General features: G+C 54.0%; 1 protein-coding gene across 2 annotated transcripts; it reads left to right on the top strand.

Annotated features, from left to right (window-relative positions):
* The first annotated feature begins 4,641 nt into the window (after window positions 1-4,641).
* On the top strand, window positions 4,642-11,920 carry LDB1 (LIM domain binding 1). Of its 2 annotated transcripts, none has more exons than XM_034663170.1 (11): window positions 4,642-4,922; window positions 7,447-7,549; window positions 7,673-7,717; window positions 7,831-7,906; window positions 8,038-8,140; window positions 8,313-8,485; window positions 8,967-9,089; window positions 9,553-9,636; window positions 9,733-9,856; window positions 10,057-10,199; window positions 10,914-11,144. In XM_034663170.1, the coding sequence occupies exons 2-11, from the start codon at window positions 7,530-7,532 to the stop codon at window positions 11,142-11,144; spliced, it is 1,122 nt and encodes a 373-aa protein (XP_034519061.1). In that variant the 5' UTR covers window positions 4,642-4,922; window positions 7,447-7,529. The 2 variants fall into 2 exon arrangements, with proteins under 2 accessions (XP_034519061.1, XP_011234385.1); XM_011236083.3 differs by having other exon boundaries at window positions 4,791-4,922; window positions 10,057-10,205; window positions 10,914-11,920.
* Window positions 11,921-13,996: the final 2,076 nt, after the last annotated feature.

Raw genomic sequence — 13,996 nt, 5'->3', positions numbered from 1 at the left:
AGCAGCCCAGAGGCAGGGGAGGGGGTGCTAGGGGTAGTCTCTGTGTCTGTGGTGTGTGTGTGTGTGTGTGTGTGTGTGTGTGTGCGCGCGCGCGCGCGCGTGTGCGTGTGTTTTGGTGGGGGAGGCTAATTGAGGAGGGGTTTGGGGGGCTGAAATTCCCAGAATTCCAGGGTGTTAGCCAATCAGAAGTGAGTCTGGACTTTTGACCCCCCCCTCAGGTCATCATAGAGTTGTGATTGGCTAGTTTGGGTTGCCCCCCCTTCCTGCTGCCTATTCCTTCTTACTTTTCTCGTGATACCCCCCTCCAGGCAGTTTCTGAGGACTGTGTTTGGGGGGAGGGATTGATTGGGGCCCATCTTGCCCCTCCCTCCAAATTTTCCTGCCTGTTGCCAGGGAAGGTTAGCTCTCCTGAGGGACAGGAGGTACTCTGGGGGGGGGGGCAGATAATTGGGCCCTCGGGGTCTGGCATCTCCACCCTAGTGGGAGGGGGAATATGGCAGCTCCAAGCAAGTTAGGAAATGAGTGATTTGTGGGAGTCGAGTTCAGGGGAGCGATATTTGACCCCAAAGTGAGAACTTGGGAGAGGACTTAGGCCCAGATCCCTGTCTCCCCAAAACACTTATCAGCTCTTGCTAGTGACAGCCTGGGTCTGAGTTCTTTCCTGGGGAGGGGGAAGGCTCTACCTCACTGCCAGGAGAAAAGAGGCTGTGACTGGAGAGGTGGTCTTCAGAAGGACTCAGAACACTATCCTCATTCTCAGGACTCTGGGTTCTTGAATTATGTGCAACATCTCCTCTTGTCCCAGGCTGGAGTTAGCTTTCTTCTGAAAGTCAGGTGTCCCAGAATCTAGCCTGGTTTGGATCCTTTGCTGTCCACATGCCCCATTCTCTTGGGAGCCCCATATCCTACAGCTGAACCCCCCACTACACGCACACACACAAACACATACACACAATTCCCAAGGGAAGCTGCCAGTGTGGAAGCTTCCTTGAAAATCATGTGACACAGGCCAAGCTGGGCTGGGTACACATTTAAAGTGCCTGCTGAGGCTGATGTTTAAGGGGCATGGGGCCCTTGAGGGAGGGAGGACTGGTAGAGAGAGCCTGAGGATCCTGGAATATCCGGGTGTGGGAACCCCTGGCTCCTGCTGTAGAGGGTAGGGGAGAGGAAGAGAGGGAAGAGCTCGCCAAGCTGGAATCCTGCCTGGCTCCATCATTCCTGCTCCTTCCAGCTTGGTGTGCATGTTTATATGTATATTTTCTTTATAATTGCACTATGCTGGCTACCCACTCAGATCCATCCACACTGTGAGTCCTCCCCATGGCCTTCATCCTCCATCACCACACATGAACTTAGCAGAAACTAAGGCTCTGAACAAGCTAGAGGACTGAGTCTTACCTACAAATAGTGGGTAGGAGGTGGGTATGGAAGGGTTATCAGGTTGAAGGTAGATGAATTGTTGGTCCTGAAGTTGAGGCAGGGTACCTGGGTCCAGTAGGAGAAAGGATAAAGTTTCCCCCTCAGTTTCTCTGGGAGCAGCATGGGGACAGGAAGAGGACCCATGCACAGGAGTGTGTTTGAGGGGGGACAGCTTCTGTCAGTGCCTTAAAAGACATGTTCCTTTTGTGTGTCTGGGTGGCCTGGCTGGAGGAAAGGGGGGCAAAAGATGGCTAAGAGTGGGGAGTTTTTTCCCTGAATGTGAAGAAGTTGTATGGATTGATACCACAGAGAGTGGATGGAGGTTAGACTTCAAGGAGAACCAAATGGGGAGGGGCCTGAGAGTGGCCTGGTGGTGGGGAATGTTAGGAGTTGGAGTAAGGGAGGGGACCAGGCTTGTATGGATGGGTGGGAGCACATGGTTGAATACTAGGGCATCATGGCAGTGTGTACAGTCCAGGCCCAAAGACCCACCCCCCAACTTGAGCAGGCCTGGGGTGGGGGCCGAGGCGCCCTGGCAGGCCGCCGGCCTGCTGCCTGCCTGCCTGTCTGAGTCTCTCCTTTGTGCTCTGCTGTCTCCCGGCTCCTCCTCCTCCCCCAGCCCAGCAGAGACAGCACATGCCCCACACATGTGACTGAGGGAAGCCAGAGCACAGGCAGACCCACACACATGCAAACGCGGAAGGAAACACCACAAGATACACGCATACACACCTCCACCCCCCCAGCTCCCATAGTGCTTCTGGGGTAGGTAATAGCTTCTGAAGATTTGGTCAGAAGCAAGGAGAACCTCTGCTAAAGGGCATCACTGGGGCAGGGCAGGTTGCTGAGGGAGCCAGGGCCTGTCTGGGGCAGCATGTGGCTCAGAAGGGTTAAGGTAGGGAGGAGTAGGGGGAGGGGAGGAGGCAGCAGTGGTGGCGGCTGGGAGCCAGGAGAGGAGGATGGCAGAGCGCCAGGCCAACGGGAGGCCGGGCACAGACAAAGGAAGGGGGGCAGGCACACTGGAGGCCTGGGTCAGGGAGCCCCAGGGGCCCGGGCAGGGGGCAGTGCTGGTACCTTATCCTGTGGGTTGGGACAGGCTGCTGCCCTTCAGAGTTCCACCTCCAGGACGGGTACTCTTCCTCTTTTCTCCTTCATCACCTTTGTCATTCTTTGCTGCTCCCTGCTTTCTTCCCAGGACCCCCCCCCCCAATTTTAGGGTCTTCTAACTCCAACTTAGATTTGCTTTCTTTAGCTGGACCTCTTCTGCTCCTGTGCAAGTCGGGGAATTAAGTCAGAACTGAGAGAGGAGCAGACTTGCTAGAGAAGGGGAACCAGGAGCAGGGCCCCTTTTTGGTAATGGGCTAGAGTCCTGATACATCTTGGTATTTAGGGGCCTTTCTTTCTGAAATTCGAGGAGACAAACTGGGTGGGAGTTCTGAGCTCTAAACTGGGGACAGAAGCCAGAGCACACACCCATCCCTCTTCCTCATGTAGAGAATCATTTGGGGCCTGGAGTGGCCATTCCTTGGAGGGGGAAGGGAATAGGAATGGCTGCAGTGCCCCAGGGCTAGGCTTGTATGAATGGGGTTGGAAGTCCAGGGTTCCAGTTCAGGCCATCCTGTCTCACTGATCTGTTCAAGTTAGCATCATATTTGGCCCTGTGTTCAGTAAGGATCTCTTGAGGTACTGACTATGAATGCACTTTGGAAAGTTTAAAGACACGAAACAAATGACAGGAGTTGTCCTATCAGTAGGGGAGAAGTGTGGTCATCTCAGAGTTGGGCTGTTGATTTGGGAGTCAATGGAATGTATCAGTTCCTGGTGGTAGGCAGTATGTTGCAGGGTCTGGCTGAATGTCATACATTTCAGTCTGTTTGTGAAAGCTGGAGCATATCATATGGTCAGACCATGATGGAGAATGGATGCAGGTTTCAGGGAGGGTGGTTTATGGGGTAAGTTCCTGGGTAACAGTCAGGGTGTGTATGTAATAGTCTGTCACAGGTTTTGGGGGTATAATGCAGTTTGGGTGTGTGTACTGGGGTCAAAGGGCATGTGTCACAGGTCCCAGTGTGTACAGAAGTCAGGGCTGTCATAGACTATGTATGTGTGTGTGTCCTGGGCTTGGGTTTATTTAGCATTTGAAGTGTGTATCAGTTACTGATTTATGTGAAAGTAAGATGTGTTATTTATCTGTGGAGGATGTTCACAGAGCCAGGTGCAATATTATTGCATGATCAACCAGTGTATATGGCATGAGAAATCTTGCTGTGGGGCTGTGTGAATGTGGTTGGGGGGGCAGGGAATAAGGAGCAGAGACTCAAATTGCAAAGCAGTAGGAGGTCTATATGGCTGTACCCCTGTGTGTGTGTGTGTGTGTGTGTGTCTGTGTGTGTCTCTGTGTGTCCTTTTTCCTATCTATCCAGGTAGTAGGGCCTGGACCACTACCCAAGTTTTAGAAACACCTCCTCTTGGGATTTCCCCCTTGCTTTGGAGAACAGGCCCTACTTCAGTAACCACATACCTTTTTCCCCTGGGATTGGGGGAGGATTCAGCAGCAGACTGGGTCCTTTCTGGGGACCCTTGGGTGGGCAGATTGGCCTTTCCTAGCTCTGACAGTGCCTCTCTCCCTTGCACCCAAGAGACTCTTGGGTGGTTGGGGGCTAGGGAAGGGGGTTAGGAGCTTAGCTGGGTTGGGGACAGGGAGCCTGGAGTGTCCCCCTCCCTCCAGTCACTGTTTACCCACTGAAGCAGAGTGTATCTCTGTCAAAAATAACCCCCTGGAGGCTCCCCCCAGCTGCTCTGGGATTTCACCAGCGGCTGAAGCCCAGAGTGGCAGCTCCGGCCAGCCTTCCACCTGAGAGATCACAGGGGAGAGGAAGAGAGATTTGGGGGACGTTGGGGAGGCAGTTTGAAGATTCTGGGAGTCTCCAGAGAGGATAGCACCCTTCTCCATCCCTGCCAGTGGCTCCGGGTGGCCTGCTTACCCCTAAGCGCCAGGCTTGGGGGGGGCGGCTGGAGGCATTTCAGGTCCTGGCCCCACACACCTCCCTCCCCTCCATCCAGTTCTCTCCAGGCCCGATGTGTTCTGTCTCCATCTCTCTCTCTCTCTCTCTCTCTCTCTCTCTCTCTCTCTCGTCTCTCTCGTCTCTCTCCATCTCTGTCTCTCTTTTGTTTTTCTCAGCAGTCCTCCCTGCCTGCCTCCGTCTCTCCCTCCCTCTCCGGACTCCCCGCGGCCCCGCCCCCCAGGCCGGCCCCCTGGCCCCCAGCCCCTGGCCCAGTGGCCATTATAACTTTCCCCCGGGTCTGTGGCCGCCGCGGGGCGGGCCAAGGCTGTGCGTGCGAGTCTTTGTGCGGCCCGCGGAGTGGAGCTCCCAGCCAGGCCTGCCTGTCCCACTCGGGACATGAGCAGCTGAAGTTGGCCCCCTCAGTTCTCACCCCTGCCAAGGCCCCTCTGGGCTTCCAGCTGCTCCCTGCACCTCTCCTGGCCCCCTCAGTTCTCCCAGGTAAGTCTGGGCACCCTGCAAGCCTATTGGGGGTGGGTGGAAGATCCTGGGTTTGGCCCAGGCCCGGTATGCTAGCTGGGGGAGAGGTGCCCCAGCTCAGAAAGGCCAGGGCTCTCCAAAGGGGGGGGCCTGCCCTCAGGTCAGGCTGGTTACCATGGAAATGCCCAGCTGGAGGTGCCCCCCTCAGCCACAGGATGCAGCTTCCACCCTGAGAAAACTTTACTAGTTCTGGGCTCTTCCTTTCTTTTTCCTCCTCCAAGGGCTCCCAGATTGCTAAAGGTTGTGTGTGTGGGGGGGGCTATGTCTGACTCCAAGGCCAATGACACATCCCCTTCACCCCCACCCCCATTTTGCTCCCTCTACCCCTGCTGCTGGGGACAGGCAGCAACAGGGACAGATGGTCTGGGTGATGTTCCCTCCCCTTCTCTTCTCACTCCCAAGCCCTTGTGCTGGGGCTACTGGGAGTTGCTATGGCTCTGAAGAGATGCTGAGTTTGTTTGTGTCCATTCACTGGAGGTGTAAATAGAGGCCTCAGAGCTTTGGGCCTCAGCTCTTCAGAGCTGTTACCCAGCCCCAGGCAATGTCTGTCAGGTCTCTGGTGAGAGAAATTGAAGGTCTGAAACTTTTTTCAGAATTAGAGAGGAACCCAGGTGTGCTGCCTCTCTTCTCCTGAGGGTCTTGAGGTGACACATTTCTTCAAGTAGCCCTGAAACTGTGGGGCAGGGGCAGTGATGCTTTTGGGGAAAGGATGGCCTAGTTAGGGGGCAAGGGCCAGGTCTCATAATCTAGACTCTTGGGTTCATTGGCCAGACCTGGCCTCTGGTAGGCTCTGGGAGCTGGGGCTTCCAACATGGCCTTAGTCTACTTGTCTATGGAGTGGGGAGACTTGGGACTGGCGGGATGGGGGGACTGTCTCTTTCCTAAGGATGCGGGCTCCTCGTTCAGTCCAGACTGGCTTGTGAAGGCAGTGTGCTGTGCTGGGAGCATGTGGATGTGGCCTATGAGAGATCACGCACAGGGTGAGGGCCTGTTGCAGGCACCCTGATCCTGCCTGGGGCTGCTGGGTTCCAGCTCTTGCTAGGCATGTCAGGGCGAGCTGAGGGTGGAAGCCTGCTAGGCAGGATGAGGCACACACGTGTGCAGGCACACACAGGCTCTGAGTCTTGGCACCTTCAGGAACTGTGTAATGTAGGTCCCTCTGGGACCCTCCTTTTGCTCATGTTGTAAGGAGGGGGCCCTGGAGAGATAATTAAATGATGCATGTTGGCACAGGGTCTTCTTTTGTCTCTTCCCCCTAAGGAACACAACAGATTTTGTATCTAATTTGGGGAGGGGGCTTAGATACAGCCTATATGGTCACCCTTCCATGTGCAATCAAGTTTTGGGGATGCCAGGAAGCACCTATGACTGGGGCTAGGACCTTTGTTGCCGTGCCTCAGTTTCCCCACCTATCTGGTTGGGGGGGGGAATAGGATTGCAGGGGTGCCTGTTTCATACCCAGCTGTGAATGTAATACTTCTTCCAGTCAGGAAATAGTACATCAGGTGGATAGGGGACACATGTGCACATTCGCAGAGACACAGAAGCAGAGATCTGTCTAGTTACCACTTGCCTCCTAGACTGAGTCCCCTGGAACCGAGGTTCCTTCCCAGGCCTAGGTTTGTAAGTAGAGTGGAATCCATTGGAGGCCTGTCTGTCTCCCTCCCCCACTGCAAGTCTCAGAAATGAAAGGAGGTTGAGGCTTTGGGTTTCTGGTTTGGAGACAATACTAGACCCATGGTGGGTGTGGGGGAGGGGGCTGGGCTGATAAGGGAGTGGCCGTTGGTGGGGGAGGCAGAAGGCCCAACTGGTTATCTAGTGGGAGGCACCCAGGAGGCACCCACTCCCCTTTATCTTTCTATCCCCTGCCCTCCTGAGACCCTGGGAGTGGAGGAAGGGCAGGGAGTTGGCAAATCTCCCCCCCTTTTCCCCTCCTCCAGCTTGGTCTCCAGAGGGCAATAGAGGGGTGGAAATACTACAGGATATAGGAATCAGATCTAGGCTCAAGTCCTAGCTCTGCCAGTTACTAGCTCTATGATCTTGGCAAGTTCCCTTAAGCTTTCCGTTGCCTCATCTGTAAAATGGGGGGTTTAGAGTTGACCCTGCTACCTCACAAGGTGGTTGTGATGATTGAACAATATGATATAGATGAACAGGGGATTTATCAAAATTAGATTCTAATGCTTGGATATTCGTTTATTCTGTGGTATTGACATTTCTTCCCAGCTTCAATTGTGTCATCCAGGGCTCAGCCACATGAAGAAATGGGGTCTTAGGTATTAGGGCTGAGTATTTCTGGTTTCATGATTAAAAAAAAAATTGAAGCTAGATTAGAAGCAGAGGTAGGTGTTCCTCAGGGTCATCCCCCTCCCCCAGTCCACCCATTCTGGGGGCTCTGGAAGACCAGTCCCTGTCCACACAGTCTAGGAGACTTCCAGGAAAGATCCTTGGGACTAAGGGGACCCTTTCTTCCTTTGCCTTCTAGGTTGTTCCTCAAAGTCATTCAAGCTGTACTCACCGAAGGAGCCCCCGAACGGCAACGCCTTCCCCCCCTTCCATCCCGGCACCATGCTAGATCGGGATGTGGGGTGAGTCTTATCCACTTCCCATCCCTTCTTCAGATGGAATCCTGCCTGAAAGGGGGAGGGAGTGACACTCCCCAATAATTCCTGTCTTCCACCCCCATTCTCATAGCCTCTTCCCTTACACAGCCCAACTCCTATGTACCCACCTACATACTTGGAGCCTGGGATTGGGTAAGTGGGGTCCAGTGAGGAGGGAGGTGCTTTCCATTATATGGGTGAAGGCAGAAGTGGGGGGGGGTGGGGAGGCTCTTTTCCTACTGACCTCCCTTCTTTACTTCCCCCAGGAGGCACACACCATATGGCAACCAAACTGACTACAGAATATTTGAGCTTAACAAACGGCTTCAAAACTGGACAGAGGTGTGGCCAGGGGAAAAGGTCTGGGAGGGGGAGGGCCATCTGGGAACCCCTGTGGGTTGTCTTCTGACACACACACACACACACACACACACACACACAAACAAACAAACTTCCTGCCCTGTGTTCCTTAGGAGTGTGACAATCTCTGGTGGGATGCTTTCACAACTGAGTTCTTTGAGGATGATGCCATGTTAACCATCACTTTCTGCCTGGAGGATGGACCAAAGAGATATAGTGAGTGGCCTCTGGGGGTCCTGCTGGTTCTGCTGTGAGAGTAATACTTCCTGTGTCCATCTAAGGACTGGGAGTAGGTATTTGTCTCTGGGGATCTGTTTTGGCAATGATGGCATCTGCTTGACCCCTTTGGTGGTCCTTCTGTTCTACTGAGTTTGTCCCATCTCTACAGCCATTGGCCGGACCTTGATCCCACGCTACTTCCGCAGCATCTTTGAAGGGGGTGCTACGGAGCTGTACTATGTGCTTAAGCATCCCAAGGAGGCATTCCACAGCAACTTTGTGTCCCTCGACTGTGACCAAGGCAGCATGGTGACCCAGCACGGCAAACCCATGTTCACCCAGGTCAGCCACCCAGCTGGATGTGGAACACTGAAGCACCTGGGTTTGATTCCCCTCCTTTCTCCCAAAACATAACCCAGCTATTCCCCAGGGAGGCAAAACGGGAAGTGGCAAGACGAGAAGGGAGGGCAGGCATCCTGCAGCATCCATCAGGCATTTACTGAGTTTGTACATGATGGTTTTCTGGGCCGCAGGGGTACACCATGAATGAGAGCCTGCCCTCATTGAGCTTGTAGCAGATGAGTGTATCATTAGGTACTTGGGAAGAGGACAAGGGTCTGTTCAACATTTCTGCTGTGTGTATATGTGTGTAAGGGCCGGGGGTGTGACTGGTGTATGAGGGAATGGTCTTTGTCAGTTATCACCCAGATTTATGGGCAGGTGGCAGAAGTATATTCAGTGGGACAGTTGTGAGCAAATGGGAGAACACGTATACTTTCAGGGACGTGGGGAGGGGGCAGAGATGTGACAAGCTTGTCTCCAGGTGTGTGTGGAGGGCCGGTTGTACCTAGAATTCATGTTTGACGACATGATGCGGATAAAGACGTGGCACTTCAGCATCCGGCAGCACCGAGAGCTCATCCCCCGCAGCATCCTTGCCATGCATGTGAGTTGTGGGTGGGACCCAAGATGCAAAGGTTGAGGGCAGGCAGTGGGAAGGGTGGATGGAACAAGGTCTGTGTCATTTCTTTTTTTTTTTTTTTTTTTAAAGATTTTATTTTATTTATTTGACAGAGATAGAGACAGCCAGAGAGAGAGGGAACACAAGCAGGGGGAGTGGGAGAGGAAGAAGCAGGCTCATAGCGGAAGAGCCTGATGTGGGGCTCGATCCCATAACGCCGGGATCACGCCCTGAGCCGAAGGCACACGCTTAACTGCTGTGCCACCCAGGCGCCCCATGTGTCATTTCTTGACCGTGACGTCAGACATAGGGTTCGAGGATCTCCATCTGAAAAATGGGTTTCATAATAGCCCCTCTTCTCTCTTAGGAGTGTCGTGAGGCTCGAGTGATAGGGCAGATGAGCAGATGCAGCCCAGGTGCTAGTGTTTTTTCCTTTCTCCTCATCTAGGCCCAGGACCCCCAGATGTTGGATCAGCTCTCCAAAAATATCACCCGGTGTGGGCTGTCCAATTCCACTCTCAACTACCTCCGAGTGAGTCCTTGATCACCCAGTTTCTGCCCCATCCCATTGGGTGTCAGCTGCATGTCTGCTCTTCCCCTGACCACCCGCCTCCCGGTCTCCCTTCAGCTCTGTGTGATACTCGAGCCCATGCAGGAGCTCATGTCCCGCCACAAGACCTACAGCCTCAGCCCCCGTGACTGCCTCAAGACCTGCCTTTTCCAGAAGTGGCAGCGCATGGTAGCACCCCCCGGTGAGTACCTTCACTTGCCCCTGCTCTTATCAGCATCTGATGACGCTTCCCAGAGCTTTTTCTCTCTCCTTACAAAGCCCCTTCCTTGCTCCTGGTTCTGCAAGATTGGGATCAGGGTAGGCTCAGACTCCTTAGGAGTCAGAATGGGGCACAGAGGGCCTGAGGTCTTGCCCCTCCTGAATTTCCTTTCCCTGGCACAGCGGAGCCCGCACGGCAGCAGCCCAGCAAGCGGCGGAAACGAAAGATGTCAGGGGGCAGCACCATGAGCTCGGGGGGTGGCAACACCAACAACAGCAACAGCAAGAAGAAAAGCCCAGCCAGCACCTTCGCCCTCTCCAGCCAGGTACCTGTAAGCATCTCGGCTTTCTTCTCTCTTCTGGGCTGCCCTACTGCTGACCCCTAACCCTTGACCTTGTCCCAGCCTGAGCTCACTAGCAGGCATAGAAGCAAAGACAGTTTTTTCTGGTGTACTCTGCCAGCATGGGCTGGCTCCTGTCACTGATGAGAGTCCTCGTCAGTCACATGCCATGGTTGTGATCACAGATCCAGACAGAACACCAGGACATAAAAAGGACAGAGACAGCCCTGAGAACATGGATGTTCAGGATAGACAGCTTAGAGGCACACATGCCGTCAGACACACACACTGACAGAGGGACACATGAATTTGAACGTGTGCGAATCTAGAATGTGCACATATGCACATGCACACGCTTTCCCCATTGGTTTTTTTTTTTTTTTATCTGCTTCCTCTGTCTTACATGTGGACAGAAGTTTAGGAGCCCCCTGAAGTTTGGGGGAGATGAACTAAGGAGCGAGGGGAGTAGATTGACTTCTCCTAGAATCTAGTGTTTGTGGGTTAAAGGCTGTGATGCTCTGCAGTCCTTCAGTGGGAAGGATTCCAGGGACTGAGGGTGTCAGAGGAGTTGGGGTTTTAAATTTGGGTGAGAAGGGGTTGGGGGTGTTGAGTTTCCTAGGTGGGTATTGGGGCTCTCTGCTGCCCTGGGCCGGGCGAGCCCCTGCCCCGATTATGTTTGGGGACCTCCGCCACTCTCAGGATGTGATGGTGGTGGGGGAGCCCACCCTGATGGGCGGGGAGTTCGGGGACGAGGACGAGAGGCTCATCACCCGGCTGGAGAACACCCAGTTTGACGCGGCCAACGGCATTGACGACGAGGACAGCTTTAACAACTCCCCCGCCCTGGGCGCCAACAGCCCCTGGAACAGCAAGCCTCCATCCAGCCAGGAAAGCAAATCGGAGAACCCCACGTCACAGGCCTCCCAGTAAAGGCCTTGCCATGGCCACCCAGCGCTCTGCCTGCCTGCCCCACCCCTCGCAGTCCCAGGGAGCAGAAGACAGAATGAAGAGACTGAGCATCTAAAATGGGCAGCCTCCATCCACCCACTTCAGGGAGGAACTGGACTCGCTGGGGGCAGGTGCCAAGATTTGCCCCCCAGTGGCCCTGGGCTGGGCCTGGCCTCTGCAGAGCCTTTTGGGGGAAGGGGGTACTCATGTGGATGCCTACGTGGACCCTGGGCCTCTGAGAAATGTCCTGACCACCCCCCAGGGCATTTGCCTCCATCTTTACCCCAGGTTCTGGGTTCCCCATCCTCCTGATCCCACCCCCTTCAAGCCTGGGGTTGTTTATCCCACAACCCTTAGGGACTTAAAGTTATGGGGCTTGGTTGAGTGCCCCTTTCCTAAACCTTCCTCTAGGTGGCTGGTAGTAGAGGGGTAAAGCTCTGGCTCTTCCCTGCAGCCACCTGTCCCAGCTCCCAAGTTTTTAAAAAAATAATATTATTAAAAATGTAAGTTTAAAAAAAAATCACTCATGTACCCCCTCTTCCCCTTATTAAAAAGTCCATCTACCTCCCTACTCCTGGCAAATGTGGGGCTTAGGGCCCAGGTGGAGGTGAGTGTGGGGGTAGGGGGGTATGCATTACCATTTAATACAGTTTGAGAGCTTCAGACCAAGGAGATACTTTGCCATCTCTCTTCCCTTTTCCTCTGGGGTGACTGGAGTTGGGGAAGGCATGCCTTGGGGTAGGGGGCCATTGATGGCCTCATCTTTGTGACAACCCCCTGCTGTTGTCTCTGTCTCCCCATTCTTCAGGACTCTGGCCTGCTGTCCTAGTGCTTGTGACTCCCACTATTCCACCCCCAACCCCCTCCCCCATGGTGTGTATATTCTTGACAAGTCCTCCACTAGAGCAGCTGTCTTGGATGGGGGGAAGGGAGGCTCCCTCCCTCAGGAAGTGTGGAGGGAAGGGAGCACCTTGTTTGTCGCTGTGTTTTTTGTTTTGTCTCAGTGGGGCAGGCATGGGATGGAGGGGGAGGGGCTCAACCACTCTCTCCAGTACTCTCTTCCCCTCAACTCCTCAAACTGTATCTAGTCCTCCCCTGTCCTCCACAGAGGGGAAGGAGCCATGGAGGATGGCCCAGCTTTAAGCCCACCTGGGAGCAATAGACCTCTGTTCCCCAGCTGAAGTAAAGGGTCTTCATCTCCAATATCCCTTCCATTCCCTTCCTCTTAGAAGGGAGGGGGGAAGCAGCCAGGATCCTCAGCTCTGTTTCACAGTTGGACACACTCTGGGCCCAGGGTGAGGCCAGGAGTAGGGTCCCATGGGTCTGGGCCCAGCTCTGCGGCTTCTCTGCCTTTTCCTGTGGCCAGTTCCAGAAGTGTTAGCACCACCTCTCTCCCCCACTCTTCTGGATTCTGGGGTTCCCCACACCCAGTTTCCTTACTCCAGCTGCCACTGTTGGGAGGGTATTGTGTCAGGAGCTGAGGGAAGGGGTGGGGAAGATGGATGTCCCACCCCAAATGTAATGCCTTTTTTTTTTTTTTTTTTTTTTTTTTGGGCCATTTGAGTCATGTATGGTACCGATCAATAAAGAGACTTTTTGGTTTGAGAGTGTTGTCTTGGTTGGTCATTGATGCCTAATAACAACTCCGTCCCAAGCAGTCTTCCCCCCTCCCTTTCCTACAGTCCCTAAGACCAGTTATTAGGAAGGAAGTAGGAATTAAGCTTGTGGATCCCCCCTTCAGTCTCATCTCACATTTCCCCTCACTCTTCTGCCATTGCTCCTCCTGTCCCAGACTGGCCCTGTCTCACTCAAAAGTTGACTTCCTTTTCCTCTGGGACAGTTGTTCCTCACCCCCAACTGCGATGGGGCTGCCAGACAGGTGGCCTTCCTGAAGATGGTTTCCTGGGATGGTAGGCCCCAGATCAAACTGTTGGGGGAGGGGGAGGGGTCCTTGCCTAGGCTTGGGTTGGAGGAGCTTTGGGTGGTCAGAATGACTGGGGGACTTGGTCCTGTTTTTGTCAGTGAAATTCCTGCCCCTACCCAGCCTCCAGCCTATCAGCCCAGCTGAGCAATCTGAGCTGGTACGCCTGGTGTTAGGTCCTGGGTGGGGAAGTAAGAGAGTAGCTGAATTGTTTGTCTGCTTGTGACTTTGGGTGGGGACATGGAGGAGGATGCCTAAGTGCAATTGCTAGGGACAACCTGAAGCTCCTTGGGTAGAAGGAAGAGTAGCATGCTTTTTAGACTCCTTTCCAGGTGGTTACTCCTCACAAGTCCCCTTCTGTCTCACCATTAAAGAAGGTTGGCAAGATAGGACACCCTGCTGTAGGTTGGGGATGGGATCTTAGCACCTACTAATTCCTCTGCTCAGACTGTTTTCATCTCAAGCAGGGATATCTGACCTCTCAGATTATTCCCCCACTAAAGTCTTTGGATTTGAAGTAGGCTCATAGACCTGTACCTCTACTGTCACCTCCCCCGCTGGCAGGAAGAAACCAGAGAAAAGGACTACATGGCCTATCCCACCCCCTCTCCAATCCACATAGTTACCTTGGCCCTGTCCTGCTGCTAGCCCAGCTCCTCACTGCCCATTGCCTCAGGACCCCAATGCCTGCATTCATGCGCGTGCCCACTTCATTCTTCTGCAGGCCTGACCTGATGGACAGTTACCAGCCGGCTGCTACCACCAACTCACCATGGGGGTGCTAGGTAACACCTATCTGCAGTGTGTCCGCATTTGGAACTAGGTGTGTGTACATCTGACTTTCTTGGCTGGGTGTGTGCCAGTGTATATATATATATATGTATGTGACTGCCGGGCTGGGAGAGGGCTTGGA

Source organism: Ailuropoda melanoleuca, chromosome 6 (assembly GCF_002007445.2).
Source record: "Ailuropoda melanoleuca isolate Jingjing chromosome 6, ASM200744v2, whole genome shotgun sequence".
NCBI classification, from domain to species: domain Eukaryota; kingdom Metazoa; phylum Chordata; class Mammalia; order Carnivora; family Ursidae; genus Ailuropoda; species Ailuropoda melanoleuca.
The sequence above is the reverse complement of the archived record's forward strand: the minus strand, read 5'-3'. Positions and strand labels throughout refer to the sequence as shown.